This window comes from Megascapheus bottae, chromosome 5 (genome assembly GCF_031878675.1).
Source record: "Megascapheus bottae isolate mThoBot1 chromosome 5, mThoBot2.hap1, whole genome shotgun sequence".
In the NCBI taxonomy this organism is placed as follows: Eukaryota; Metazoa; Chordata; class Mammalia; order Rodentia; family Geomyidae; genus Megascapheus; species Megascapheus bottae.
In genome coordinates, this window is record NC_143513.1 from 16323910 (window position 1) to 16351292 (window position 27383).

Sequence of the window (27383 nt, forward strand, 5' to 3'; positions counted from 1 at the left end):
ATGTGTTGAAAGACTTTTGAAAGTAGTTGACATTTGGGAATCAAGTTGTTTAAATTATTTCTGGAGAGATGTATACATATCCCAATTTTTATGATGTATTGTTTTATTATATTATTATAGATGTGTCTATAGATTTTTCTTTTTTCATGTCTTCATAGAGACATGTTATTTTGTCTTTACCTACAGTTTTTTTCTATTGAATTAACAAAGACATTAAAAAATGAGATTTAGTTTGATTTTAAAGTGATACTAATTTGATATTATGACAACATTATAGAAGCCATAATGCATAGTTGGAAGTATGACTCAGATGGGTATAGCAAGTATGTGGCCCTGAGTTCAAATCCAAGCACTGCCAATGAAAGCATAAAATATTTATAATAAAAATCATTTTTATATTCAATTGTTTCAAAGATCATGTAAATGTACATTAATATAATAATTATGGATATAGCACATTTTTATAATACATTTTGTTTTATTAGACTCTATTCTTCTAGGCACTTAATATATCACTGCATATCAACTACAAGCATCTAAGTGTTTTATTAATATGGATAACTGATCTTTGTTCATAGTATATAATTTTATTATATTAATGTCACAGTGTTTGAGAAAGTAAAAAAAATGTTATCTTCTTCCTTTTGTTCCTTATTTTATAAGATACTTTTTTTTTTTAGCAGTTGTGGGGCTTTACTCTGAGCCTGTGCGCTCTTAGGTATTACTAATTAGCTCAAGGCTAGTGCTCTACCACTTGAAGCACAGCGCCACTTCCGATTTTTGCATAGTTAGAGATAAGAGTCTCATTGACTTCTTTTTTTGTGTGTGTGCTCAGGCTGACATTGAATCCTGATCCTGAGTTCTCAGCTTCCTGATTAGCTAGGATTGCAAGTATCAGCCACTGGCGCCTGGCAAGATACTTTCTTAAATTGGAAGGCCTATAGTATCTTATTTTGCCTAACAAAGCCTTTTCACTACTTGATATAAAACTTAGTCTTTATAATTTAGCAGTAAACTTTACTAAAGTAACTCATAATTAATATTAATTTATTAGATACCTCAAAAATAGCCCTGAAAGGTGGCATATGCCTAGAATCTTAGCTAGCTGGGAAGCAGATTAGGACAATCATAGTTTGAAGCCATCCAGGACAAAAGACAAGTTAGCAAGACTCTAATCTCAGTGAGAAAGCTGGGCATGGTAGTGAGCATGTGTCAGTCTAACTCGGCGGGATGCATAACAGAGTCGAATCACAGTCCAGTGTAGCCCAGGCAAAAAAAGCAACACTGCACCTGAAAAATAATTAAAACGAAAGAGCTAGAGTTTGATTCAAGTGCTAAAGTGCCTGTCTGGCAAGCACAAGGCCCTGATTTTACATCCCCCGACTCACACACATAAAGAAACATTAAAAAGAAAACTGTGTACATACCTCAATACTATAAACCTTGCTACTTGGGAAGTAGAGAATGGTAGGGCAAGCCTTACCTGGACACAAAGGTCATAAAACCTCATTTCAATTAATGGCTGATTGGTTTGGTCCAAGTGGGAGGCTGAAGGATTGTGCTTCCAGGCCAACAATGGCAAAAATGTCTATGAGACCCTATTACAATAAATAAAACATTGGCAAGATGGAATGCATGCCTGACAAACATCTATAAAGGCCTGGGTTCAAACATGACTACTGACAAAAATTTTTTTAAAGTTAAACTGAAAATAAAAAGTCAGGATTTTTGAGAATCAGTAGCTCATGACTCGATTTTGAATCTGAATGAATGCTGAAGCATTATTTCTTATTGACCTTTAACATAATGATAGGAAAATTGATGTCTAGATGGCTTTCTTTGGCCTTTCTAGGCATGTCTGGTTGGCATTGATGCTCTAGAAAATTTCTATTCTTCACTGTAGTTTAAGGGCTAAGGAAGTGTGAGGTCCATTGACTGCCATGAATGAATTATGTTTTCCTGAATACTGGGCAAGGCTGATGAGTCATTAGCACCCTTAGTTGATCATCTTTAAATGTTTTGTCACTTAAACTTAGTGTCTTTTGTGACTGTAAGATTAATGATGTTTTTATTAGTTGGTTATACTCAAAAGCCAGTAATATAAGTAGATTGCTCCTTTTTTATTTGCCACAAATAGAGTTGATTTATTGACATCTGGAAAATGTTGGTAAAGAAGTTCTGAAGAGAATGATTATGAGATAGCTAAGAGGAAAATTTAGCTTCCAAAGTGGTTTTCCAAAGTAGTAAGTTCTTTTCTCAGAAACTGAAGACATATTTAAGACTTACATTTCAAAATTTGGAAGTTCTTTTCTTTTCTTTTTTGCTTTTTAGCTTTTTATTTTATTTTGATGCTTTGTAATGAATGGGACTAAGAGCTGATGCTGTTAACATTCAGATAGATTTTATGTGCAAGAAAGATAGGATGAGTGATTTTTGACTCTTTGGCCTTTATAATAGTCAACATGCGGTGCATTAGAAGCTATTATCCCATTCTTACCCAGTAAACTAAAGTAGAGAGAAATAATGTATGTTTCCATTCCATACTATCTGCACAAGCCAGCATATACTGTGCTAAGATTTGGAGTCTTGCCTTTTCTGCCTTTATATTTCCAAATCATTCTGTCATGTTCAAGAGCCAGGACATCTGGAAACAGAGGAGGTGAAGTTTTATTTCTTTGTATTTTATTTAAACTTCTCTCCTCCAATCATTGCAGTAAATAGGGCAATTGAAGACTAAAATTTGTATCATCTTAAAATCAGTTATAATAAGATTTGGATAAAGCACTAGGTCAATTTGACCAATCTAATACTAATACTAATATTAATCTAATACTAATATTGATCATTAGAAGAAGGTACAGGTAGCGTTATTGATTTCATTTTTCTTGGTCCTAGAGATTGAACATCTGGTCTCTCTTATGCTAAGCAAGCACTCCATAGCTTGACACAAACTCTCAGCTCTTTTGTTTGTATTTTTTTTTTTTGAGATAGGGTCTTCTTAGCTTTGCATAGGCTTGCCTAAAACTTCCCATTTTCCTGTCTTTATCTCTTATGTAGCTGAGATTGTAGACTTCTCCTGTTTTCAGTCTCAGGATTATGAATTCTTAAACAACAACAGAATATCTAAAAAAGCATCATTTGAGGAGTTTGGCGTATCGAAGTCAACACTTCAATATTTTCTATTAAGAGACAGTTTTTAATGTTAAAAGAATAACCAGAATTTCTCCTAACCATATCCTTTGGTATTGGTGAGGCTATAATGATTGACAAAGCTTCCTGCTTGCTGTTCCAGAGGGATCCTGAAATCATTCCATATAGCTTTTGATTTGTGTTGAATTACTTTTTGGGGTGCAAGTCAGAGTTTTAGGGACTCGTATGGTAAAACAAACAAATTATACTTTTGATAGCATGAGATGTTACACATAGTAACAATTCGTATTTATATGTTGAATCCTAAAATATTAATTTTCTCTACTTATGCATATGATATGTGAAAGAGGCTGTTTTTTTTTATCTTACATATGGTATACCAAGGTTCTGAGTGGTTCAGTAATTTATCCAGATCTCATGTCTGGTAACATCAGAGGATCAGCATAAATCTACAATCATTGTGATGCCTCAGTGGACATATTTAGTAATCTTCATTGATGCATATTTCTCAGTCCGAAAAAATATAATCATCTTTTCCATAATTTGATGATGAGTTCAAAGGATTCAGAAAGACAAATGGCAGCATAGTAAAGTGTAGTTTTGTGGAAATGGTTTCCTCTAGATCAGTATTTTCAGTCTAAATTTTTATGTGCTACATGAAAGATTAATGACTTTTGCTATTTCGAAAAAAGAACCTATTATAGATATGTAGAGTACCTTAATCTGTTGAGAACTTTCTCTGTGAGGTTCTGAAATTGTTCATCTTCATTCTATTTCAAGTAGACTTCCTCTGAACTTCACTCATAGATCATCATTCTATTCACTGAGGTTATTTTTACACCATTTCTCAGACTAAGAACGGAAGATTTCACTTGTTTATATATAATGAAGGAGGCTTTTGTTTTCTTTACTCTGTGTAAAGATTTCATAAGCACCAAGGAAGGTTACTAGGGGAATAAATACTTAGATGATAGACACCATTGGGGATTTGGTAACTTTAAAAAAATAGGGTGGCAAAGGATAATGGAGTTACCTAAAATTTTGCTTGTGGATGATATTAAGGCCATCATGAAATCAGTAGCTTGTTTTCAGTTGTAAGTAATTCTTTAAAACTGAGTGGATAAAAACATAGACTAAGTAAGAATTCCAGAAGCAAATAAAATTTTAATTTGCAGCAGTCAGCGATGACTATGAAGCATAAAGAAATTGCACACTCTCATGTCTTTCTCTTCTCGCAAGTTGCAACAGGAACTTCTAGCCATAAAACAGCAGCAAGAACTCCTAGAACAGGAGCAGAAACTGGAGCAGCAGAGGCAAGAACAGGAAGTAGAGAGGCATCGCAGAGAACAGCAGCTTCCTCCTCTCAGAGGCAAAGATAGAGGACGAGAAAGTAAGAGGCACCAGGGTAAAAGATGGATTCTCTCCCCTCATCTCTAGTTGATCGTCACAGAAAGAAGACTGTTAGCATGGAATGAAACTTGTCAAAACTGTCTGTATTTGGTTCAAATAATACATTTTGGACTCAGATATACTGCTCTAACATTCTCTCTCCCACTGGCTCTTTATTCAGTCTGCAGAATATCACGAGAAGTAAACACATTGTTGGCACAGCTATGAATTTTGTTCCTTTGGACCCTAAAAAGAATGTCTTGCTAAAGTAATTCCATGTAAGATACCTTGTTGACTAATGTAGTTATGCCCACATTTCCTTACTGTGCTTGGCTTCTGCCAGTTAAACTAATTGCTCTGTAAGTCACACCTGGCCTGAATTTTCTTGCTGTATACTCAGACTTGGGAAGAGTCAAGGCAGAACACTTGCAAAAAGAATCATCCACAAGAGGGAGACAGATCCAAATATTTCCTCAGCATTAGGTCAGTTCAAACTCAGGTCGTGGTCTAAAATTCAATGACTGTAACTGAAAATTTCAGCAATATCTATTTGTTTAATGGTCAAAGGAGTTTTTAAAATGTGAAGTCTCTCAAATTAGAAGCTCAGACAGATCATTGTACAAGGATCTGCTGTAGTACCCCAAGATAACTGATTTTTTAAAATAGTGTTTTATTACTCATCAGTGATTTTTCAACTTACAAATTGTTATTAATTCTAGGAATCCTTTTCCTGAAAAAGCAATTAGAGAACTCACTGAAAGTCTTTTAAATTTCACAGTTCAGATGCTATTTTAAAAGACCTCTTCAAATTCTGATCTTTCTTTCCCTTCCTTCCTTCCTTCCTTCCTTCCTTCCTTCCTTCCTTCCTTCCTTCCTGCCTGCCTGCCTGCCTGCCTGCCTGCCTGCCTGCCTGCCTGCCTGCCTGCCTGCCTTCCTTCCTTCCTTCCTTCCTTCCTTCCTTCCTTCCTTCCTTCCTTCCTTCCTTCCTTCTTTCCTTCCTTCCTTCCGTTCTTTCTTTCTTTCTTTCTTCTTTCTTTCTTCCTCCTCCTCCTCCTCCTCCTCCTCCTCCTCCTCCTCCTCCTCCTCCTCCTCCTCCTCCTCCTTCTTGTCCTTCCTTCTCCTTCTCCTTCTCCTTCTCCTTCTCCTTCTCCTTCTCCTTCTCCTTCTCCTTCTCCTTCTCCTTCTCCTTCTCCTTCTCCTTCTCCTTCTCCTTCTCCTTCTCCTTCTCCTTCTCCTTCTCCTTCTCCTTCTCCTTCTCCTTCTCCTTCTCCTTCTCCTTCTCCTTCTTCTTCTTCTTCTTCTTCTTCTTCTTCTTCTTCTTCTCTTTCTTCTTCTTTCTTCTGGCTAGGATGATTTCATATGCTGTGCCCAGTGAAATTACTTCTTAGTCTCTGTTAGATTTTGTAAGGGCATAAAAGGTCAGAACTCACAGTCCACATCTGCTTCTACGTGTGTTTCAGGAGCTGTGGCAAGCACAGAAGTAAAGCAGAAGCTTCAAGAATTCCTGTTGAGTAAATCAGCAACAAAAGACACTCCAACTAATGGAAAAAATCATTCCGTGAGCCGCCATCCCAAGCTCTGGTACACGTATGTTCATTGTTTGACTGCTTTCCTTCCCTGAGATAGAGTATGGATTCTCTAGCTGAACTGGGTATAAATTCTGGCTCCTCCACTTCTCAGTTGTATAGTTTCGGGCAAGTTCCTGGAATGCTCTAAGCACTAGCTTCCTTCTCCATTGAGAAGAGGCTAATGTATTTTAGGGATGCTGGGACTGTTCTATGGGGGGAAAATATGTCAAAGTAACGAACAACACTGTTTAATACATGTTAGCATTTATCACTTGGAGGACAAGGGAATATTATATATATATATATATATTCTTCACTGAATGAAAATCTGGCATATGAGATGGGGCAGAGAAGTTAATTTGTATTTTGCATTTTTCTATTTTCAGATGGTACATCTGATATTTATCCATAATCTCTGAAGCTTTGGCAGATCGTGACTTTATTTTATTTTACTTGGTTTGATGTAAAATGGAAGTCAGAGTTATTTTGAGATGATCAGATGAGTGTTGACTCAAATTTTTTAAAAGGAGAAGAAGGAAACTAGCTTTCCCCTGTGCACTCTATATCTTATTGTGTCCTACCCAGTAAAAGATCACCTGTCTTCTCAGACACAAACTGACAATGTGGTATACTGTAGTAATACAGGTTTTATAAGTCCGATCTTTCCCAAGTTCATTAGAAATATCAGATGTTTTTCTTTCTATAAAAATAAAGAATGGGAGAGCAGAGACTTGATACATAATTTACATTTAAATAACAGGGTGACAGATAATGGCATCATCTCATAAATGTGTTTGGGGAATTATCATATAATTTCATATAAATATATATTACTTCACTCCCATAATTCAGGATAGCTTTAAGACATTAATTATCCTGTTTGGTTGAGGGGAATTGTGGGAGTCTATAAAACAGATTTATTATTTCTTATCAGTCTATTTTATAGGAATCTTCCCTTCTTTGTATCAAAAAGTTATAAACAGATATTTTGAGACACATTTGAATGAATGATTTATGTCATTTCTGTCATGCATGCCTAATGACCTGAGAAACTAGTTAATAAGTGTTTTGAAATGATGGACTGATCTCACAAAGTATTTTAAAAGAAATATAAATTTGTTACCTTAAGATACTTATTATATGTAGTTTACTTATAGTTCCTTTAACACTAAAGCAGGTTTTAAGAAAACAGAATACTATTATACGGTGAGAAAAACTAATGCAAACAAGTGACCAGCTGAAAATCCCTTTGTTTTCTTCTGTTCATACAAAACATGTCTCAGTCTTGTTAGTGATCTTTTCTTTCTCAGGTGGAATTGAACTTCAGTAGGGTTCAACTTCATATAATCATAAATCTGTAATGTAAGGAATTCTCAATTTAATACCATCATTTACCAGTTATGGGTACATGAAAAATCCTTGACCTCGTTTAGTCTCGAGAAGTAGAGTTCTCAAATAAAGAATATTTCTAGAACATTTGTGGTGGTACTGTGCCCTCTAAATATATATATATATATAACAATATATATATATATAACAATGTAGATATCTGTATCTACTGGCTATTCTATTTTCACCATGAAAAACTATGCTCTAATACTACAAATTACTTTTCCCACTGTAGCCACAAGGAACAAAAAAATAATTGACATTGGTTTCATATTGTTGAAGAATGTGATCTCTGTTCCCATCTTCAGAACCCCTATAGAAATCAGACCTGAGAATGTGGGCACAAACCTGGCTTTCAGTTGAAAGTTTGTGCTCATGTATGGCATCATGCAATCTAGCAAGTGATGTCCTTGTGATATTTACTTTCACCTTGATTGTCCTACATAGCTGACTGAAAATAATTCAGGTACTGAGATTTTTAAGTGTGCCTACTGATTCTGAAAATCTCAGGCTCTTTATTTTGACTTTTTATCAAAGTGAACTTCCATTGTAACTGACCAGACACACAGTGGGCATTCTTAGGAATCGAAGATCAATTCTTCATATCCTCATATAGTGAGTATAGCTTCACGAGCTGTGGTTTGTAAACACTAAGAAAGAGGCCCATAGACATAGCTGAAGCACGGCATGTACAAGTGATTGTTGCAACCAGTACACACAAGAATGTTCTGTGTCAATGGAGACCCTTCTTTGTCTTTTGTAGGGCTGCCCACCACACATCTTTGGATCAAAGCTCTCCACCCCTTAGTGGAACCTCTCCGTCCTACAAATACACCTTACCAGGAGCACAAGATGCTAAGGATGACTTCCCTCTCCGGAAAACTGGTAAGTCTCCTGTAACAGAATCCCACTTGTTCTCCATAATATACCTGTTGCTTCATATTGTCCACGTGTCAGTGAAAAACTGTCTGAATTGCAAAAAGAAAAGTTTGAATTGCAAATAGTATAACTCCTATTGCTATATGCAGCCTGCAAAAGTTCCCTCTAGGTGCATGCACACACATGCACACACATTCTCTCATGTAAATTTCCATATGAATCTACTATACAATCAATATGTTTTTTTCACTTAAGAATGCATCATTGTTATTTATCATTAATATTTTTGTATTAGCAAGAAAGTAGAATGAAGAAAAATAGAAATTGATTTCTCAGAAATTCTGTTGTCCATTAGCAGACACCTTTAATTTCCTGCCTTATCCATTTTCTTTCTTGGATTCAAATATTTCCGATCAACTTTAGTTATAATAAACTTTTTTTTTATATTTTATTACTGTTATTATTTTGCTAGTACAGGGTATAGACACTGTCCCTTAGGTTTTTCATTCAAAGCTCAGCTCCAGTTATAGCTCCTTGGTGGTTAATTGAAGATAAGACTCCTATGACTTTTCTTCTTGGGCTATCTTCAAACCAGGATCCACAGATCTCAGTAGCTAGGTTTATAGATGTAAACCACTGGTGCCTTTGGCTTGATAAATCATTTTCTTTACTTTTGTTTATGTGATACTCAAGAATCGAACCCAGAGCCTCATGCATGCTAGGCAAGCATGCTAAGACACATTCCCAGCAAATAATTTACTTACTCTCAACTTTGCTGCAAGGCCCAGTTTTGACTTGACTAATACTTAAGGAACTCAGAATTAAAATTTATTCATAAATTCTACTTTTGTATTAAAATTTGTTTTGGGAAATTAGAATAGTAAAAATTCCACATATAATTTTAAAATCAGCCCTTATCTCTAAGGCTTGTGTTTATTTTTCAACTTTTTTCTCCTTTGAGAACTCCTTGATATATATATATATGTTTAATGGTCTCTGACTATATAATAAATGTATTCAACATTAGGCATCACATATGATTAGCACTTGTGCTCATTCTGTTCTATATTTTCTTATGTTTACCAAATATAATTCTTTAGATACAGTTGTCAATGTAACAAAAATGTTATACAACTGATCTGTAAAGGTATTTGTAGAAGCCACTTTAGTTAGTCTCTTCTACTTGTCTTCTTGAAGAATTATAGATCTCTGTAATTTGTGCATAAATTCTACAGTGTGAGAATGATTTTAAATGATTATATTCATTTTCTCAAGCAATTTCAAGTGATTAAAATGGATATAGATTGTAAAACCACATACTTAGAACTATTTCTCTCATATAATTTACCTGTAGCATAATGAAGATTCAGAAATAACACCACTCATGAATAAGAGTTAATTATCCACTATGTAGTTTCTATCATACCAAGCAGGGAGAATGGGTGGCTAAGTATTGGAAAACAATCTTGATTTTAAATTTTTCTTACCAACAGATTTTTGAATTTTAAGTGAACAAATATAAGATTTTTAAGCATTCTATGCAAAGCCAAAAATGATTGGGTTTTATATTTTTCATAAAATTTTACTCTGTCACCTACAAATCATGTTGCCTTTCTCATGAATAAAGTTCTCTGGGATAAAATAATGAAAGAAAGCCAAGAGTAAGCTTTTATATATTTCTAAAGCATAGAAGATTGTTAATGAAAATTGATATCTAAAGGATATGAGCATTAGAATGTGAGGACTTTGATCTAAAGCTTTGACATTTAGTTGTTTTGGTGGATAGTATAGGACTTATTGATAGAGATTATGTGGATATTGCTCAGTTCTCAAGGCAGGGACTGGTATGCAAGAGCCCAAGGCATCCCTGAAAGGAAAGAAAATACAAGTTCTCTTATAGCAGAAGGTTACTGATGAGTGATCCAGTTACATTCACAGAGAAAGACTTCTGTCCCGCTGAGCACACAGCCTTTGAATATATTCTTACCACCAGGAGATTGAAAGCTGAGTGCAGAGCTTAATACTGTCTTCCACAAGAAATTGCTTTTGGGATCCTAAGCATCTAGAAAGAAAATGTGATCATTTTCAACACATAGAGCAACCACTAAAATCCTGTACTTTATATCCTACTGTTTCCATGAAAACAGTTTAGGGTTTCTTCCTTGACAATGAATAACAAGCTGTTAATTTATTCTCATTGAAATTCTGAATTTACAGAAAATCTGAGGAGAAATTCTGATAAAGATATATGTTACACGGTTGCATCCAATTCTGCAAAGATACAAGACATTTTCTGCTCCCATTTATACGATATGTGTATGCATTTATATACATATATATGTATGCTATATATATGTATGCTATTTTGCTATTATATGCATACATATATATACATACACATATGTACCTATACATACATTCCTATATGTATATGTGTATATACATATATATATATACCTATATATGTATAAGTATGTGTATAATTGCAAAACTCCCTGGTCTTTTCTAGTCATATATTTTCTGTATTTGAACCATATTTCAAAATTCTTCCTTTTATATTGAAAACTTGATATTTTTAAGTGGCAGGCTGTTGATCTATAAAACTGAACATGTTCAAGCATTCTAGTTATAAAGTTCTCACACAGCCGTTTATACTTTAATATCTCTATGGGGGTTTCAAAATATTAGTAATTTAATTCCCATTGTCAGTTTAAGGAAAGTATGATATAATTAAGTACAGATGTTCTCTATGCACTATCTAAAGTACTTAGAGACACCCTTCATTAATTACAAATAGGCGGAACTCTTCTGGTGCTTAGATATGTAATCCATTTGGTGTTTTGCCAACGCTATTGTCTATTATTTTATTTTAGACATACATTTGTACTCAGAAGAACATTGTAATACCATCACATCATAACATTTAGTTAGGCATTTGTTGAATTTCACTAACTGAAAAGTCATTACAAAAAGTAAACAATAAAAATTTACCACACTAAAACATAAGTGGCTATTGGGGAAACTGAGGTAAATTTTGTGTGAAGCTACATCACATTAAACTGAATCTAAAGTAGTGTAATAGATCATAAAGAGAGAAAAAAATACCTAGACAGCTGTTTTATTGGAATCCTGCTTTGCTAGTAAAGCCAGATTTTCAATCTCTGTTTTCTACTTGAATTTCACTGAACTCAATTTTAGAGTTAAAAGAGGTAGTTGAGTGGAGTTTATCTTTTGATCTACATATAATTCTTCAAACTTTTCCTTTCTTTTTCTTTAACATCAGTTCTGAATTACTAATCTGTGTTAGCAAGATTTAAGAGACCAAAACTGGACTAGAATAAGCAAAGACCTAGTGACCGTAAGTAGATTAAGGTAGCCCCAGGGATGTCCCTTGAGCAGTGAGCACATTATGGAACCTTTCGACCTTTTAGGGACCCCTGCCCCAGACAGTGACCAAAAGAACAGTCAACTACAGAAGCTCATTTGCCTGCAGAAATCTGACCTGTGTCATACAAAGTAGAACCTTACTTCCTTCCCCTCAGGACAATTATTGGGGTCCCTGGAATCTGGATGTTTTAAGTATCAGAATAATACTAATAGTGGTGTTTAATCATGTCAGTTCATGGTCCCTTTTACTTTTCAAATTTAGGAATTTTGTGCAACTTTCACAACAATGAACATCAAAGATTTCCTATGATTAGTTTTGAAATTAAGATTAACATGATAGTTTTATAAGTAAAACCATCACACACACACACACACATACACATTTGCTTGCACAAAATTAATCCTTACACTCTACAATTCTTTCTGTTTCATAACACAAGAATGCAATGATAGGGATTATTTTACTGAGCTTTATTCTCTAGCTAAAAATAGCGGTATTACTGCTAGTAATTATTTTTCCCCATATACAGGCCACTGCTAATTTCATGATAAACTGAAAAGTAGGGGAACAAAGCTTGTAGGACTTCCAGGTACTTTCAAGATATTACATATTTGTCAGAGATACTGCTGCCTTTGTGTAACTTTGAACTGACCTTCAGAACTATTTAATTTGGATTCTGTTCCAGTGACTGTACATATGTTTCATAAAACATTATGGTGAAAAATTCTAGAAGTTTTATAATCCATTATATTATTGAGGTCTTACCCAGTGAACTTTGCCTTTCTTTAAATATTACAATCTTTCCATTTAATACTTCTGAACAAAGAGAGTTGGCTGGATAGATTAACCTCTTAAAGTGCAAAAGCCATGTAAAGTTTGGCTTGCTCTGAATAAGATTGTTCCAGCTCTACTGAAATATTCATTTTAATGGTCAGCAACGCTAGAATAAGACTCAAAAGATGGAAGAGGTCCAAACATAAGTTAAAGTTTTGGAAGGCCAATGGCATTTTCCACATTGAGTAAATTGGAAAGGAGGCATAGATGAGATATATGGCTTTATAAATCTCCCTTGGTGTAGCAGTCAGCAGTTATGTTGTGATACCTTGGTGACCTTTCAAATTATAATCCAAAATTAACAGGAGGAGAGTTTTAAAATGCCTTGCAGAATCTCCCTTATCCTTTTCCTCCTCTTCCTCCTTTCTTTTTTTCCTCCCTCCTCCCTCCTCAAGTCCCTCCCTTTTCCTTATTCAGTTTCTTTATCTTATCTTTCTCTACTCTTATCTTCTCCTTCTCCTTCACTCTCCATTTCCTCCTCCTTCCTTCCACCTTCTACCCACTTCTGTCTTCCTGCTTTCCCTCCCTTCTTGGTTCTGTCTCATAGTACAGAAACACATGTTCACGCACACATGAACATGCACAGAGTTCTGTAAAGACAGCACTAAGTAGCATTCATGCCTATAAAACTATTTGCTCACACTTCTAACCCAGATGGGCACACCCTGCGACATTTTCCTATATCTTAGTACTGTCTTTGCCACATTGTTGTGACAAATCTTAAAACTCCAGACACATACTCTTTAGGTTAATTTTTACAACAGCTTTCCCCCAAAATTGAGAGGCAATGCTGCACTGTGACACAGGCTTTGAAATCTAGGTTCTCTTAGGTAGAGTAAGTGGCTTTTGTTTTTGTTTTTGTTTGTAATGCAGGGATAATAATTGTGCCAAGTTCATATAGCTCATACGGGGATTCAGTGATCTACTGTGGGTAGAGCAACTAGCTTCATGTCTGGGTTTGAGTTTGTGCTTGCTCTTGACTTTATATGTAATTGCTAGGGAATTGAGTTTCATTGACTTTCACTGGGTCATACTAAATGTCTTTATTGTCTTTATGCCCCCACCCCTTTTGGCCTTCACCTTTAGTGAAGTAATGGGAGATGCTTATCTCCAATTAATTACTAGAAAACTGAAAGTGGCTCTGTGGCTCAAGGATAGGGCAGTAGATTTGAGCTGAAGAACTCAGGGACACTGCTCAGGCCCAGGGATAGGGTGGTAGCCTTTAGCTAAAGAACTCAGAGACAGCACCCAGGCCCAGAGTTCAAGCCCCACAACTGCCAAAAAAGAAAACAAGGCAGCTGACGTTTGTGCATTGCTAAGAGGTATAGTTTTGGTGGTATAGTGCTTGCTGCATATACATGAACTCCTAGATTCAGTTCCCAGTTCAAAATAAACAAAAGTAAAAACAAAACAAGGAAACAAACAAAAAATCCCTTTGTTTCTTGCATACTTTCCATAATAGGTCATAGGAATCTTATTGTTTGTTATTGATATTTAAGGTTCTCTTCTTCGATAATCACTACCTGTGCACAATCACAGTATTATTTTATTTTTTAACAAAATTATATATCTTTCCAATTTTTCATATCTTATTTATCAGCTAGCAAAATTCAAAATTACATCAAATACGAAAGGCAATAAGGACCTTTGCCTTGTTGATAATACTTGTGTAATATCTCTTGTAGCTTACCAGTTAATTGTGATATTATTTGTAGCTTATATATTTGTTTTCTTTTTGAACCTGTGAGATTTCCTCTATTTCTAAGTTCCTATGAATAATCATGGCTTAGATTTTGTGGAATGATTTTTTTTTCTGCATCAATGTATATGATGATATGAGCTTTCTGTTTTTAGATGTTTGATGTGGTGGATTATGTGAACCAATTTGCAAAGGTTAAAAGCAGCCTTGTGTGTGCTGGGAATAAATTCTACTTGCTTACATTTTCTAACATACCTTTATTGTTGTGATAAAATGTTAATGAAGCTTTTTAATATTTGTTGATGACAGATAAGTATAAAAGTATTCAATCCTATAGAGCTTTCTCTAGTTCGGAAAGGATGATAGTTTGAGGTAATATCCTATTTTCTGAGCAAAATTATGGAATATTAGCACATTTTTTTCAGTGCTATGTAAAATTTACCATATCTGGATATGCTGCTTTACAGTATTAGAAACTTTTAAACAATTTATTCAAATTTTTCTTCATTGGTTCTAGCTCTATTCAAATTATCTAAATACATTTGTATGCAAGTTAGTAATTTATGCTTTTCAAATGAATAATTCATTTCAACAAAGTTTTCAAACTTATAAACAAAATTATTCATAATATTCTTTTAATATATATGATCTCTATTAAATCAGTGCATAATAAAATTACTTTATATTCCTATTCCTTCCTTATAAGTCTGCATTTCTGACATATTCCTTTACTTCATGTTAAAGAACTTCTTTTAACATTTGTCTCAAGGCAATAAATTCCCTCAGTTTTTGTTTGATAAAGTATTTTTTCTTCATCTATGGAGGGTAATTTTCTCCAATACATACTCCTATTGACTGTACTTTTTCTTTTTTACTTTTTTCTTTTTTTCTTTTTTTGCCAGTCCTGAGAACTGAAATCTGGGCCTGAGCACTGTCCTTGGGCTTTCCTCAATGAGCCACAGCAGCAGTTCTGGCTTTTCTATAAATGTGGTACTGAGGAATCAAATCCGGGTCTTCACTAGGCAAGCACTCTACCACTAGGGCGAACTCCCAGGCCTGTACTTTTCCTTGTAAAGCTTTGCTTTCATGAAAAACTTCTGGCTTTGGCTTCTGCAGGCCGAATATTAAGTTTGGTATATTTATCCTGCTTCTGACCACTCTATCTGTTGATGACTGTACACCTTCAATTTTGGATAATTCCCATTTAATAATGTTTCAAAATAATCTTCAATTTCTCTCTGTCTCTCTCTGTCTCTCTTTCTGTCTGTCTCTCTCTGTCTCTGTCTCTGTCTCTGTCTCTCTCTCTCTCTCTGTCTCTCTCTCTCTGTCTGTCTCTGTCTCTGTCTCTGTCTCTGTCTCTCTCTCTCTCTCTGTCTCTCTCTCTGTCTCTCTCTCTCTCTCTCTTTTTGCCAGGCCTGGGCTTGGGCTCAGGGCCTGAGCACTGTCCTTGGACTTTCTCAAGGCTAGCACTCTACCACTTGAGCCTCAGCACCACTTCTGGCTTTTTTCTATGTATGTGGTACCGAGGAATCGAACCTGGGTCTTCGTGCATGCACTCTACCACTAGGCCAAACTCTCAGCCCCTCTTTGTCTCTCTTATTACACTGCCTTTCATTAGGCATAAGTTATATATTGTATACTGAATTTTGGAGCATTCTGTTCCATTTTTTTTTCTTTTGGGAAGGAAGCCTTTCTTTCATGGGAGTTTCTACTGATATGTCTTGATGCTGTTGATTCTTTTTCTCAGCAATCTGCACTTACTCATGAGCCAATCAATGACACTCTTTCTTTTGGTTACACTGATTTTTATTTGTAGCAATACCTCTTTATTCTTTCAGTTTCTATTTCCATCTCTGGGTCACTGGCATTTGCAATTCACAGTCATATATTGCTTCCAACATTCGTGCCCCCCTTCTCGTCATCAAAATTACCATTTAAGTATTTCTACCAGTTGTTAACTTCAATGATTCCTACCTTCAGGAAGCTGAGATTGGCTGTGAAATCTGTGTTTTGCTATCTGTTCAGACTCTATGCTATCAGTTTGTCTTCTGGTCTTTCTTTTTTTATTGTTGTTGGTCATGGGGCTTGAACTCTGGGCCTGGGAGATTTGTTCCTGAGCTCTTCAGCTCAAGGCTACTGCCCTATCCCTGGGCCTGGATCTTGTCCCTAAACTCTTCAGCTACAGCCCCACTCCCCATTTTCTAGAGATTAATTGGCTATAAAAGTCTCACATTCATTAGTGCCCAGGCTGGTTTTGAACTGCAATCCTCAGATCTCAGCCTCCTGAGCAGGTAGGATTATAGGCATGAGCCACCATGTCCGGCTTTTCTTCTAGTCTTTCTCTAGTTCTTTTTAAATGAACAATTGACATTTCAAATAAAAATTAATATATCTTAAATTTTAAGTTATTTTAAGGTGACAGTCATATTTAAGTGATATTTTTACAAGGGAGAAAGTAGATGTATTTTTAAGGATTAACATCAGTGGTTGATTCTGCCAAGTCTGTCATGATTAACATATTCAAAGGCTTAAGAAGAAAGTAATATAAAATAGAATGAAATACTTTCAAGTCATGGTTTGAAAATAATGATATATCTTATGGTAAAGTCTTTTCATTAGTGATTTACTCTGTGATATTTTTCTCTATACTTTCTTTCTTGGATCATCTTGCTCTTCCTTTTTTAAAGTAATGATTGTTGCAACTTTATATAATTATGAGGATGATTGAAAACTGGATTACAGTTTGTTATGTTCACCACTATAAAGTGTGAAATGGTTAGTAAATACTCCATATAAATATATGTATTTCTATGCCCCAGACATATAAATTAAATGAAATAATGAGGTATTAAATTAAAATTGATATGAATTATGCTATAAGTCTTAGGAATTATAAGGACCTTTTGTGTGTTTTGTATTATGTTTCCCATAATATCTAACCCAAGAAAGCTGGCAAGCATATTAGTAAGACCAAACCAATATTTGACCTTTCCAAAATTAGACATTTTAATTCCCCAGTTACATGTTAAGATTTAAATTTTTATAAGGTAAGTTACTTAATAAACAAAGGCTTTTTGATAGATGTAAATAGTTAGAAATGAAAAGTTAGCAATGTTAAAACTCCACATTTCAATGATTCTAAGTTTCTTCTCTTAAAATGTACACCCTGAAATTATAAGTGGATTTAATGGAAAACATTTAAGCTTTAATTTGTAATGTTTTTAAGTGGTATAAAAGGTACTTGTGCACTATTATAATTCTTTAATTATTATAGTATTAACCCAAGAATATGTGGTTTGTTATAGCCAGATTGTTTATGATAGAGGAAGATAAAAATTTGTAATGTATAATTATTTTACTTTAAAATCATAGCAAACATAATAGGAACAAATGTTTCTAAGAAATTTTGATTCAGAAGTTCAGTTTGTTTAGATTAGAATCAGTGGCTTAAACATAATAGTTCTATAAATAAGAAGCTGATCTCACTGATTGTATGTGCAATTAACTGCATATAAATAATTAGTCCTAAGGATAATTATCAACTGGGGATTGTCTGATAATTAACTTTGAAAGAACTATGAAAATCTAACTGAAGTTAGATTGGATTGACACTGGCTGAGAATTCTAGCTTGGCTTGTGAGTTGTGTAAACTTCAATTGTTCATTGAAGGACTACTCTGAGCCTCAGAATTTTTTTCAGTATCAAATGTGGAAAATATCTGCCTTGTAGATTATTGCAAGCAATAGATGCTGCATGAAGTCACAGTGCTTGATATATGGCAATCTCAGAGTATGTATTGCCAATATGAATTACTATGTCTGAAGGATGACAAAAAGTATTAATAAGAATTACACACAATAACAATGTGATTGCAAAAGGAATGGGATGGCAAAGGATGCTTCTGTTGTGGTCTCACCTTTTTCATTTAATAGAGGACTCGTGTATTTCATGATTTTACATTTCAGCTTTCTCAGATAATTGAAAAGAGATCAAGCAACAAAGTCAGATACAGTAACCACATGAGATTAACCATAAGGAGAAGAAAAGAGAAAAAGAAACGACAGTACATTAAGAACAACAATTACAAAGATAAACCTGTTTGTTACCTGGTATATTGTATATACATATATGTATATGTATATGAATTTGAAATAGAGAGGGGAAGGGGGAAAACAAGATGGTTGGGAGGGAGTTGGGGGAAGGAAACAGGAACAAAAACATGAGAAAGGGTATCGAAGTGCTAGAAGTAGTGCAACCGCTACCCGACAAATGCAACTGTAACCCTTCTTTACATTGCCTTGACATTAAAAATACATAACAAAACAAAACAAAAATAAAAAGAACTGGTTACCAGAATCTAGAGAACATGAGAATGAGTACTAAGCTACCACTGAGTAGGAGTAAGAAGTCTGGTGCACAGTACGCTAACTGTAGAAAACTGTAGATACAAACATATTGTATATCTCTAAGAATTAGAAGAAAGGATTTTCAAAGTTTTTACCAAGAAGAAATGGTAACTATTTTTAAGGAAATAGATATATTTAGCTTGATTCAAACATTATATAATATTTGCAGGTATCTAAACATTGTATGATATCCATTAGTGTACATAATTTTTGTTTCTATGTACCTAAAAAAAGAAAATAGACCAAATGATTCCTGAATTGTAAAATAGGGAAATATGTCTTTTCTTTCATAAAGAGTGTGATGATTTAATGTTAGTGATTTTAAGCATGTATAATTTAAAAAATAACTTAATTATATCTCAAATTCATCATAATTGTTAATTGGAGCACAACTTAATGACTTTTTCCCCAGTTCCTATAAAATGCTCAATTAGAGACAGAACATTTTAGATAAAATTGTAATGAGAAATTGGCAAAAAATAATAATTAAGACTTTAAAAGCATTTAACCATCTGTTGCATAATTGTGAGGAAGATTGAAACATGACTACTAATTTGTAATATTCAGAATCATAAGATGTATAAATATTCCACACAAATATATTTCACATTCATTTCTTCACATATTGAACTAAATAAATTAAAAGATAATACAAAATAAATGAGATACCTTTGTGATTACATTTTTCTTAAACTTTTCAGCCACCCTCTTAGTTCCTCTGAGATGAAAGGAACTTTTCTTTCTTTTTTTTTGGCAGAGAAGTCTGGAAAGGAAGTACTATAAGCTTACAGAGAAGTGTTTTCATATTTAAAGAAACTCATAACAACAGATGACTCAGGCCTGATAGAATTTTTATCAAGTGGCTTTATCTTTCTTTATGTCCAGAATGCCCCTCCTATAAAGAATTGCTGCTCCTTTAGCCTATCACTTTTATTTTTATTCAAATATTCATAGTGATTCGTCCATTGTTTTACATCTTTTGATAGAAAGAAAATTTAAGAATCGTTTTTCATAGTTTCCATTATGATACTGCACTTATCTGTATTCTCTTGTCATCATTAAAATTTCTGATTAAAGTTAACACTTATTAGACATCACAGATAATGCCGCTTTTATCATGAACTTCTTGAGTCCATGGTAAAATGTGTTTGTGAAAATAGTGCCTTGTATCAGCTTTATTTCAGGGCAAAAAGTATTTTGAGCTGAGGAAGTCAGTCACAAAGGAAGTCAGTTTTACTTTAATTTTATAGCATGATATAAATCGAGTGTATAAATTTTCTAGATGAATCACAAAAGACATTCTGAAAGAATTTTGGGACTGCTACATATATATATATATATATATCCTCAGAAAATAGATAAAAAAGTACTATCTAAAAATATTTTCTACAGTGATGGAAAAATTCTCTATTGATGTTGGTCAATTCAAATGATCCATTACTATTGCAAAGTGGTTTAGAATCTCAATTTTATTGAGTATTTGAGGTTCATATTGGAATTATACCTACTTCAAGTACAGTGTTTCTTCTTGATTTCAAGTACTGATAAATAAGAATGTGATAACTTGCTTTGTTATAATCACAATTTGAAGCAAACTAATGTTAAGAGCAAATTAGACATGGTAGGAATAGATAAGATCAATCTCTTTGTGCTAAAATCACTGGATACAATCCTAGGCATCACATCTGTGGGTTTATTTTAAAAAATGATTTATGGTAGCATGGAAAAGGACTGAAAGTATTAGAGCATCAGCCCACTATTTTGTCATTCTTCCCAGAGTTTCATCACCAATCTTCTAATTCAAGCTACCTCACCTAAAATAGTTTCACAATTGCCCCTTTCAGTTTTGCTGAAAAAGAAAGGAGAGGAGGAACATGGGAGCAGACTTCTGGTCAACATTTCCTCTGGGCCAGAAGTTACGCTTAATTTAAGCACAGAGGTCCGATGAAGCAGTGGTCTTTGCTTTCAAATTGATCAGTCTGGCTCTAACAGACTTTTGATCAGTTGTCCCCTATAATCTGAGCACAGATAAAGTTTTCCAATTAACAAGCTTCTTTACTATTATTCCAAACTTTCAAATCTGCCCATCTTATAAAACACAAATTTAAAATAAAATATTACTTGAATTGACTACTCTTAGGTTATAGCTGTAAATTTTCTCTTTTCCCTCTTCCTGCTAAATTCTGAGCTAATATTCTATCACATGACTGAGTTCAGAATGGCATTTATTGATCATCAATTCCAAAATAGTTATTGTACAAGGTCATTCTATTATAGGAATCTGTACCATCCAATGCAGCTCTTTGGTCTCTTCTAAATCGATATTCTCAAGGGACACCAAGGACTCCACTATCTCTGTATTGGAAGATTTTCTAGGTTTCCTTGTCCTTACCTCGGTGGCATTTGACCTCACTGACCATGCCTTATTTCTTCAAATATTAAGTTTACATTCATCTACATTCGCTCTCCACACTGAATCTTCACACTGGAAACCCATTAAAATGATTTTCCTAAAGTTCAATTGTATCTTCTTTTATTGTTGTAATATATCGATGTTTTTATTACAGTCACCATCTAGTGATGCTAGTTTTTATCCTCTCTGACCAATAGACATTTCTTTTGATAAAATTTTTTTTATTGCTCACTAGAAAATAAAAAGATTGACCATTTCCCTCTTTAACTTGATATTTCAGTTTCCTTTTGTTCTTTTGTTAAAGAATTTGTTTTGAATTTTGAATTAGCATACATTGATACAATAAGGGGGTATCATATCATGGTGATAATTCCATAGTCCGTAGAGTATACATTGAATATGTCCATCCCTTATAATATATTCCTATTACTTCTCTACGCCTATTTCACACAATATTTGTTGAGTTTCATTATGTTGTCTCCATGCATAGATATGCTGTGTACTTCCATTCTCAGTCTCCCTTTAACTTTTATGTCCCAATCATCAGAACCTTCAACATAATTTTTTAGGTTTAAATCCCACAGTGGAATGGCACCATTCAGTATTTGACTTTTAAGTTCTGCTTATCAGATAAGTTTCCCTTTAGGATGTTTAACCTTGAGTTCTCAGGCCATTATCTCAAAATTTCAACCCTTTCATAGACAACAGGGTCTTAAGATATACTACTATCACTTAACCTTCAAGGGTTTAGACGTTACTGTCTTCTCCACACATATACTTTAAATGTAGTGAGTTTCTTTTTTTAATTTATTTTGTTTTGTTTTTCTTTCTTCTTTTTTTTTTTTTCTATTTCTGGGGGTTGAACTCAGAGCCTGAGCAACCCAAGGCTAGAACTCTACCACTTGAGCCAAAGCACCACTTCTGGCTTTTTCTATGTATTAGCACCACCAAGGAATTGAGCCTAGTTTTCGTGCAGGCTAGGCAAGCACTCTACCACTAGGTCAAACTTCCAGCCTGAAATCTAGTGACTCTACCACTACTCCTGATTTCCTAACTCTGTTAATACAACTCCCCACTATACATGTTTGATTAGTGAATTCTACGTTGACCCTGTCATTTTCACTCTCTTCTTGTCCACTCTATCATTAATAAAACACCTTTTGCTTTTTGTTAATTTAGTGGAAAATGTTTTTTGACAATGTCTCTATTTTTCTTCCACATATCTAGTATAAACCTTGAAAGATAAGATACTTTGTATTTATTGAAAATACTCTTCTTTCTCTTCTTCCTGCTTAACACTTAGTACTTCTTAAGAAAGGTTGAATTATAATTAAGAAAAACAATACAGAGTTTTAGCAACAGTTCTCTTATTTTTGTTTTTCTATGCTTAGCTCAACTGAAGTTCAGTATTCAAACCACCTGAAATAGAATCAACCGGTTAAAAAAAACAATGTCCTTCTTTGAGCCCCTACATAGCATAAATTCAGTGAAAATCTATTCAAACCACAACTCTAATTAAAGGTTTTAGCTGCCAAATAATATGTTCTGGTTTAAACCAACTTAGCATTGTGGTGTGTTTCATGAATAACAGCACCAGCTTTATACATTGCTGTTGATTTTCTCATGGGAAACTCATGTAAAGGAGACTGATACCTCCCTGTTGACTCTAACTTTTAGAAAGGCAAAGCATGCTGAAATTGTACATAATTCTCTTCTAAGAAAAAGGAAATAGCATTTCAATGGTTTTCCTCAGTGTCTTATTGAGTTATGTTGGGGCACAATTATGTCTGTTAAATTGATTTACCAGATGGAAGGTTACATTTTATATATAGCTGATTAAGTTGTAGGAGACTGGAATCATATCTTATACCATAAAGATCATATATAAAAGCAAAATATCTTAGCTAACTGAATTTTGCAACTAATTAGAAGTTTCAACTCATTTTCCCTCTTTTGCTTACATTGAAGTTGAAAATGGAAATTGTTCTTGAAATAGATTTATCCTAGAAGTTTTACCTTAATAATCTAATATCTCACTGTTTCACTTTAATTAAATGATTCTTAATTTATATACTTATAGAACTTTCCCAGACATATTTAAAAGAAAAAATTGTACTTGGGACAATTAAAAATATATTTTGGTTATTTTGCAAATAAACGTGCTAAGAATACTCTACCTTTCAGAAAAAATTAAATTTGATATAGTGGCAAATACTAAGTGAATGTAAATTGTTATTGTCATGTAAATTTGTTATTCTCATATTTTTACAGAGAAATACAGAGATGCCACTACATAGCTCTGTTGAGTTCTTTACTACATAAATTTATTTATTATTTAGTACTTTAAAAGTCTTTATTTAATAATTAGTACTTAGTACTTTATTACTTAAAAATAACAAAATAATATATAACTATGTAATGTTGTAAAACCTTATCTACTCAGAATATTATTTCAGAAACCTCAGACTTCTGAAACAATGCCAGTTTGGGAATTTGTTAACTAGATCTGTAGGTTTTCTATGCTGCTATAAGAAATTACCACAGATTTGGTTGGTTAAAACAATACATTTATGTTACTGTTCTAGAAATCTTGATCTAAAGAGAGTCTTGCTAGGCTAACATCAAGATATCAGCTGGGCTCTGCTCCATTCTATAGCCTCTGGGGGCAGATCCTTTTCTAGGCCATCTCCACCTTCTGGGAGCTGCCCGCGTTCTTTGGCAGTGGAACCTTTCCATATTACACTAACCAATGTTATGTCAAGGTGTAAGGTGTAGCGATTTGACATTCACTGTCTCTATTATAACTTTTATAGGACCCTTGTGGTTAGTATGGACTCACCAGTGAGGATAACATCCTTATCTTTAAGTAAGCTGACTAGCAGCCTTAAATCCTTCTTTTACTCTAATTCCCCCTTTAGTGTAGCACAACACTCAATTGGTCCTATGATCCTGAGCTTACACAGCTGCAGATTCAGCTAGCAGTGGATCAAAAATACTTTTTACTGGCTAGGCAACAGTGGTTTTGTTTATAATCCTCATTACTCTGGAGGCTGAGATATGAGGATCATGATTGAGAGCCAGCCCAGACAGCAAAGTGCATGAGATTCTTATTTCCAATGAATCACCAAAAAGCCAGAAGTGGAGCCATACCTCAAGTGGTAGAGCACGATTGTATATAAAAAAATCTCAGGTACAGTGCTTAGGCATGACTTCTAGGCTCAGGACTGGCGGGCACACACATTAAACACACACACACGCACACACACACACACACAGTAATCTAGATAACATAGGCAAAATAGAAGGATGATTATAATAATAAAAAAGTACTTTCATTTTATGTAAGGGACTTAAACAGCCACCTATTTCACTATCTCAAGGTTGCAGAGTCCTGCATCCAGTCTATACAAAGGTTCTGAATAGTAGAGTGTGGACATTTTGGGGAAGGGAACATTATTCTAATGGTTACAAGTACTTTAGGATATTAGAATATTTTCTACAAAACTAAAAATATATTTTATTACTGTTTCTACAAGTAAAATTTACCATTTCATTTGAACTTTGAAGGTTTTCAATCCAGAGGAAACAAATAAATAGAAGCAGTTAATAGAAAGTCTGTCTAGGAAATGGTTCTGTGGAGACCAAGTAAATCTGAAGATGAAATGTCACCATTTACATCATCCTGATTGGATTAAAATGTGTGTGTGTGTGTGTGTGTGTGTGTGTGTGCACATTCTGATAAAAAATAATCTAGTCAAGCAGTTGAATTCATTATGGCAGAACTAAATTATCAAGGACATTCCAAAAATCATAAAGAATTCTGAAACATTAAAGAATGAAAACTTGCAAAAATAATAATAATCAGTACTCAAATGGCTTGCAAGGGTTGGAAGAAAGGAGCAGAATATAAAGTAGCATTTTCCCTAAGCAGAGGTAGAAGTCACTACCACCCTTTGCCATTGATGGAAGAAACTGTTGAGGTCTGTATCTGGGAGGAGCTTAATTTTAGTTACATGTGAAAAAATTTAAGCACGTTTGTGGCTGAGTAGCCTCTATTGGCATTTCATAATTTAGCTTACTTTTGCTTGATATTTACTATCTTCTACTTCCGATTTAGTATTCATTCTATAGAAGCACTATTGGTCCTCATCCCTTGAATTTCTCTTGAGCCTTCTCTCTCCAGCATTTTGTCCTTCCCTGCATCTGTGCTAGCATCTCAGCTCTGAAGCAGCATCACCTAGGCAGTTCCTTCTCCTTTTCATGCATCCCCTTTCTCATTTATTGATTTTTCCCTCCAAACTAGCAAATTGGTTTATTACATATAATAGAGATTGTGCTGGTACATTAAAAACATTGGAATACAACTATACATATGTTTATTCTTCATGAAACACGCAGCTTTGATTAACACCATTGTTATTCCATGGCTGTTAATAGACTTTAATTAAACAATGGAACCAACCAAAGGGAGCTGTGAAGAATAATTACATGTTTCACAAAATATCGTTCTAATTTATTTCTACCCAGTATCACATTGTTTGACTAAAATATCTTTTTGTGTTTAAAATGGTAATTTGTATTTAAACTATCATAAAAGTTTGAAGAAAATAAGCACTTGCTTCTTTGCTATTTGCCCTCGCTTACAATGTCGTATTGCGTATGAGTTTGTGCACTTATTTATTCATTGCTTCTGTAAGTGGTTTGTCAAGAGCTTGATGACACAGCTTGAGCCCAGACACTCTGGAGAAAACACAGCTACAGGAATGAAACAAAAAGCACTAAACAGGGACATTTCAGAACAGAAGCAACTGAGTGCTCTGTTGTGAGCCTTTGAGCATCATGGGCCCTCCATCTACCTTACAGGCTGAGGCAAACCCACATGCCAAAAGGGTCACCCACCCACACTTCCTGTCCCTCCATGACAGCTCACAGTGCCATCACCCTTGTCTAGTCTTCCAGCGTTGATGGCTTAAGAACATTTTCATTCATTAAACACACACACACACACACACACACTTCTAGGTTTCATTGTAAATGGAATAACAGTAATATTTACCAATATAGTTTTGATAAAGTTTAATTCTTGGGCAAAAATAGACTGATATATTTACAGTAAGATAAGAAAAAGATTGTATTGTATAATAGCTCTTTAAGAATTATGCCAGGATTGTAGAATTGAAAGTGATACCTTTATTTTTGTAATTTATTGGTGAAATGTTCAATACTGATGAAAATTTTTTCTTCAGAATTGTTTGTTTTGCATTGAAAATAGTCCTCTGATTGTTTGTATGTCATTGGTAGAAGAGGAGCTGAGTGTTTCCTAGGCTGTTTTAAACGAAGCATCCATAAAAGAATGGATCATCTTGTCTGTAATTACAACAAACTATATTTTGGGCCCTCTTTTTTCATATATTTTTATTATAATTAATAGAAGGGTTACATTATATTTGCCAGAAAGAAGGTGCATTATGTCACAAACATTGATACTCTTTCTCATGTCTTGGTCTCCATTTCCCTCCCCCAAACCCTGCCCCTCATCTTGTTTTCCCACTTTCCCCTCCGATTTCAAATAAACAAATAAACGGACATACAATATGTCAGATAGCAAAGTAATGTACTGTAACAATATGAGATAACCACATGACAACATAGTACATTAAGGACAACAATCACACATTATGTGGCTTCAGTTTGTATATCCTGGAGGTCCTTTCATTTACTGTCATTCTATATGGCCTTATGAATCTAGGTTTTGTTCTATTGTAAATCTCTGCTAGGAAAGCCCAAGGTTTCTACTGATTTTGACAAATGAGGGAAACCATTGAGCCTATATTCCTTTGAATTTGGCTTATTCACTTAATATGATTTTTTTTCTAAGCCTTTCCATTTCCTTAATGAGGCGATGTCATTCTTTCTGACAGCAGCATAGAATTCCATTGTGTATAAATAACCTGTCTTATTGATCCAGTCATCAACTGAGGAGCATCTGGGTTGGTTCCATATCTTTGTTATGATAAATAGTGCTGCAATGAACATCATTGTGCTGGTGAATTTAGTATGTCCTTGTTTCTGGATGATTGGGTAAATGTCAAGTAGTGTAATAGCTGGGTAATAAGGGAACTCTATGTTTAGTCTTTTTGAGAAAGTCCCATACTGCTTTCCATAGTGGTTGAACGAGTTTACACTTCTACCAACAGTGTAATAGTGATCCCTCCTGGCCACATCCCCACCAGCATCTGTTATTAGATTTCTTTTTAAATTTTTTTTC

At 34.3% G+C, this 27383-nt stretch overlaps 1 protein-coding gene across 2 annotated transcripts in view; it reads left to right on the top strand.

Annotated features, from left to right (window-relative positions):
• Hdac9 (histone deacetylase 9) overlaps positions 1-27383 on the top strand; it is a 352031-nt gene that overhangs the window by 272478 nt on the left and 52170 nt on the right. For both annotated transcript variants that reach the window (XM_090332730.1, XM_090332731.1), the window contains exons 4-6: positions 4390-4540; positions 6000-6126; positions 8260-8381. In XM_090332730.1, coding sequence (XP_090188856.1) covers positions 4390-4540; positions 6000-6126; positions 8260-8381 — 400 coding nt within the window. The remainder of the gene's footprint in view (positions 1-4389; positions 4541-5999; positions 6127-8259; positions 8382-27383) is intronic.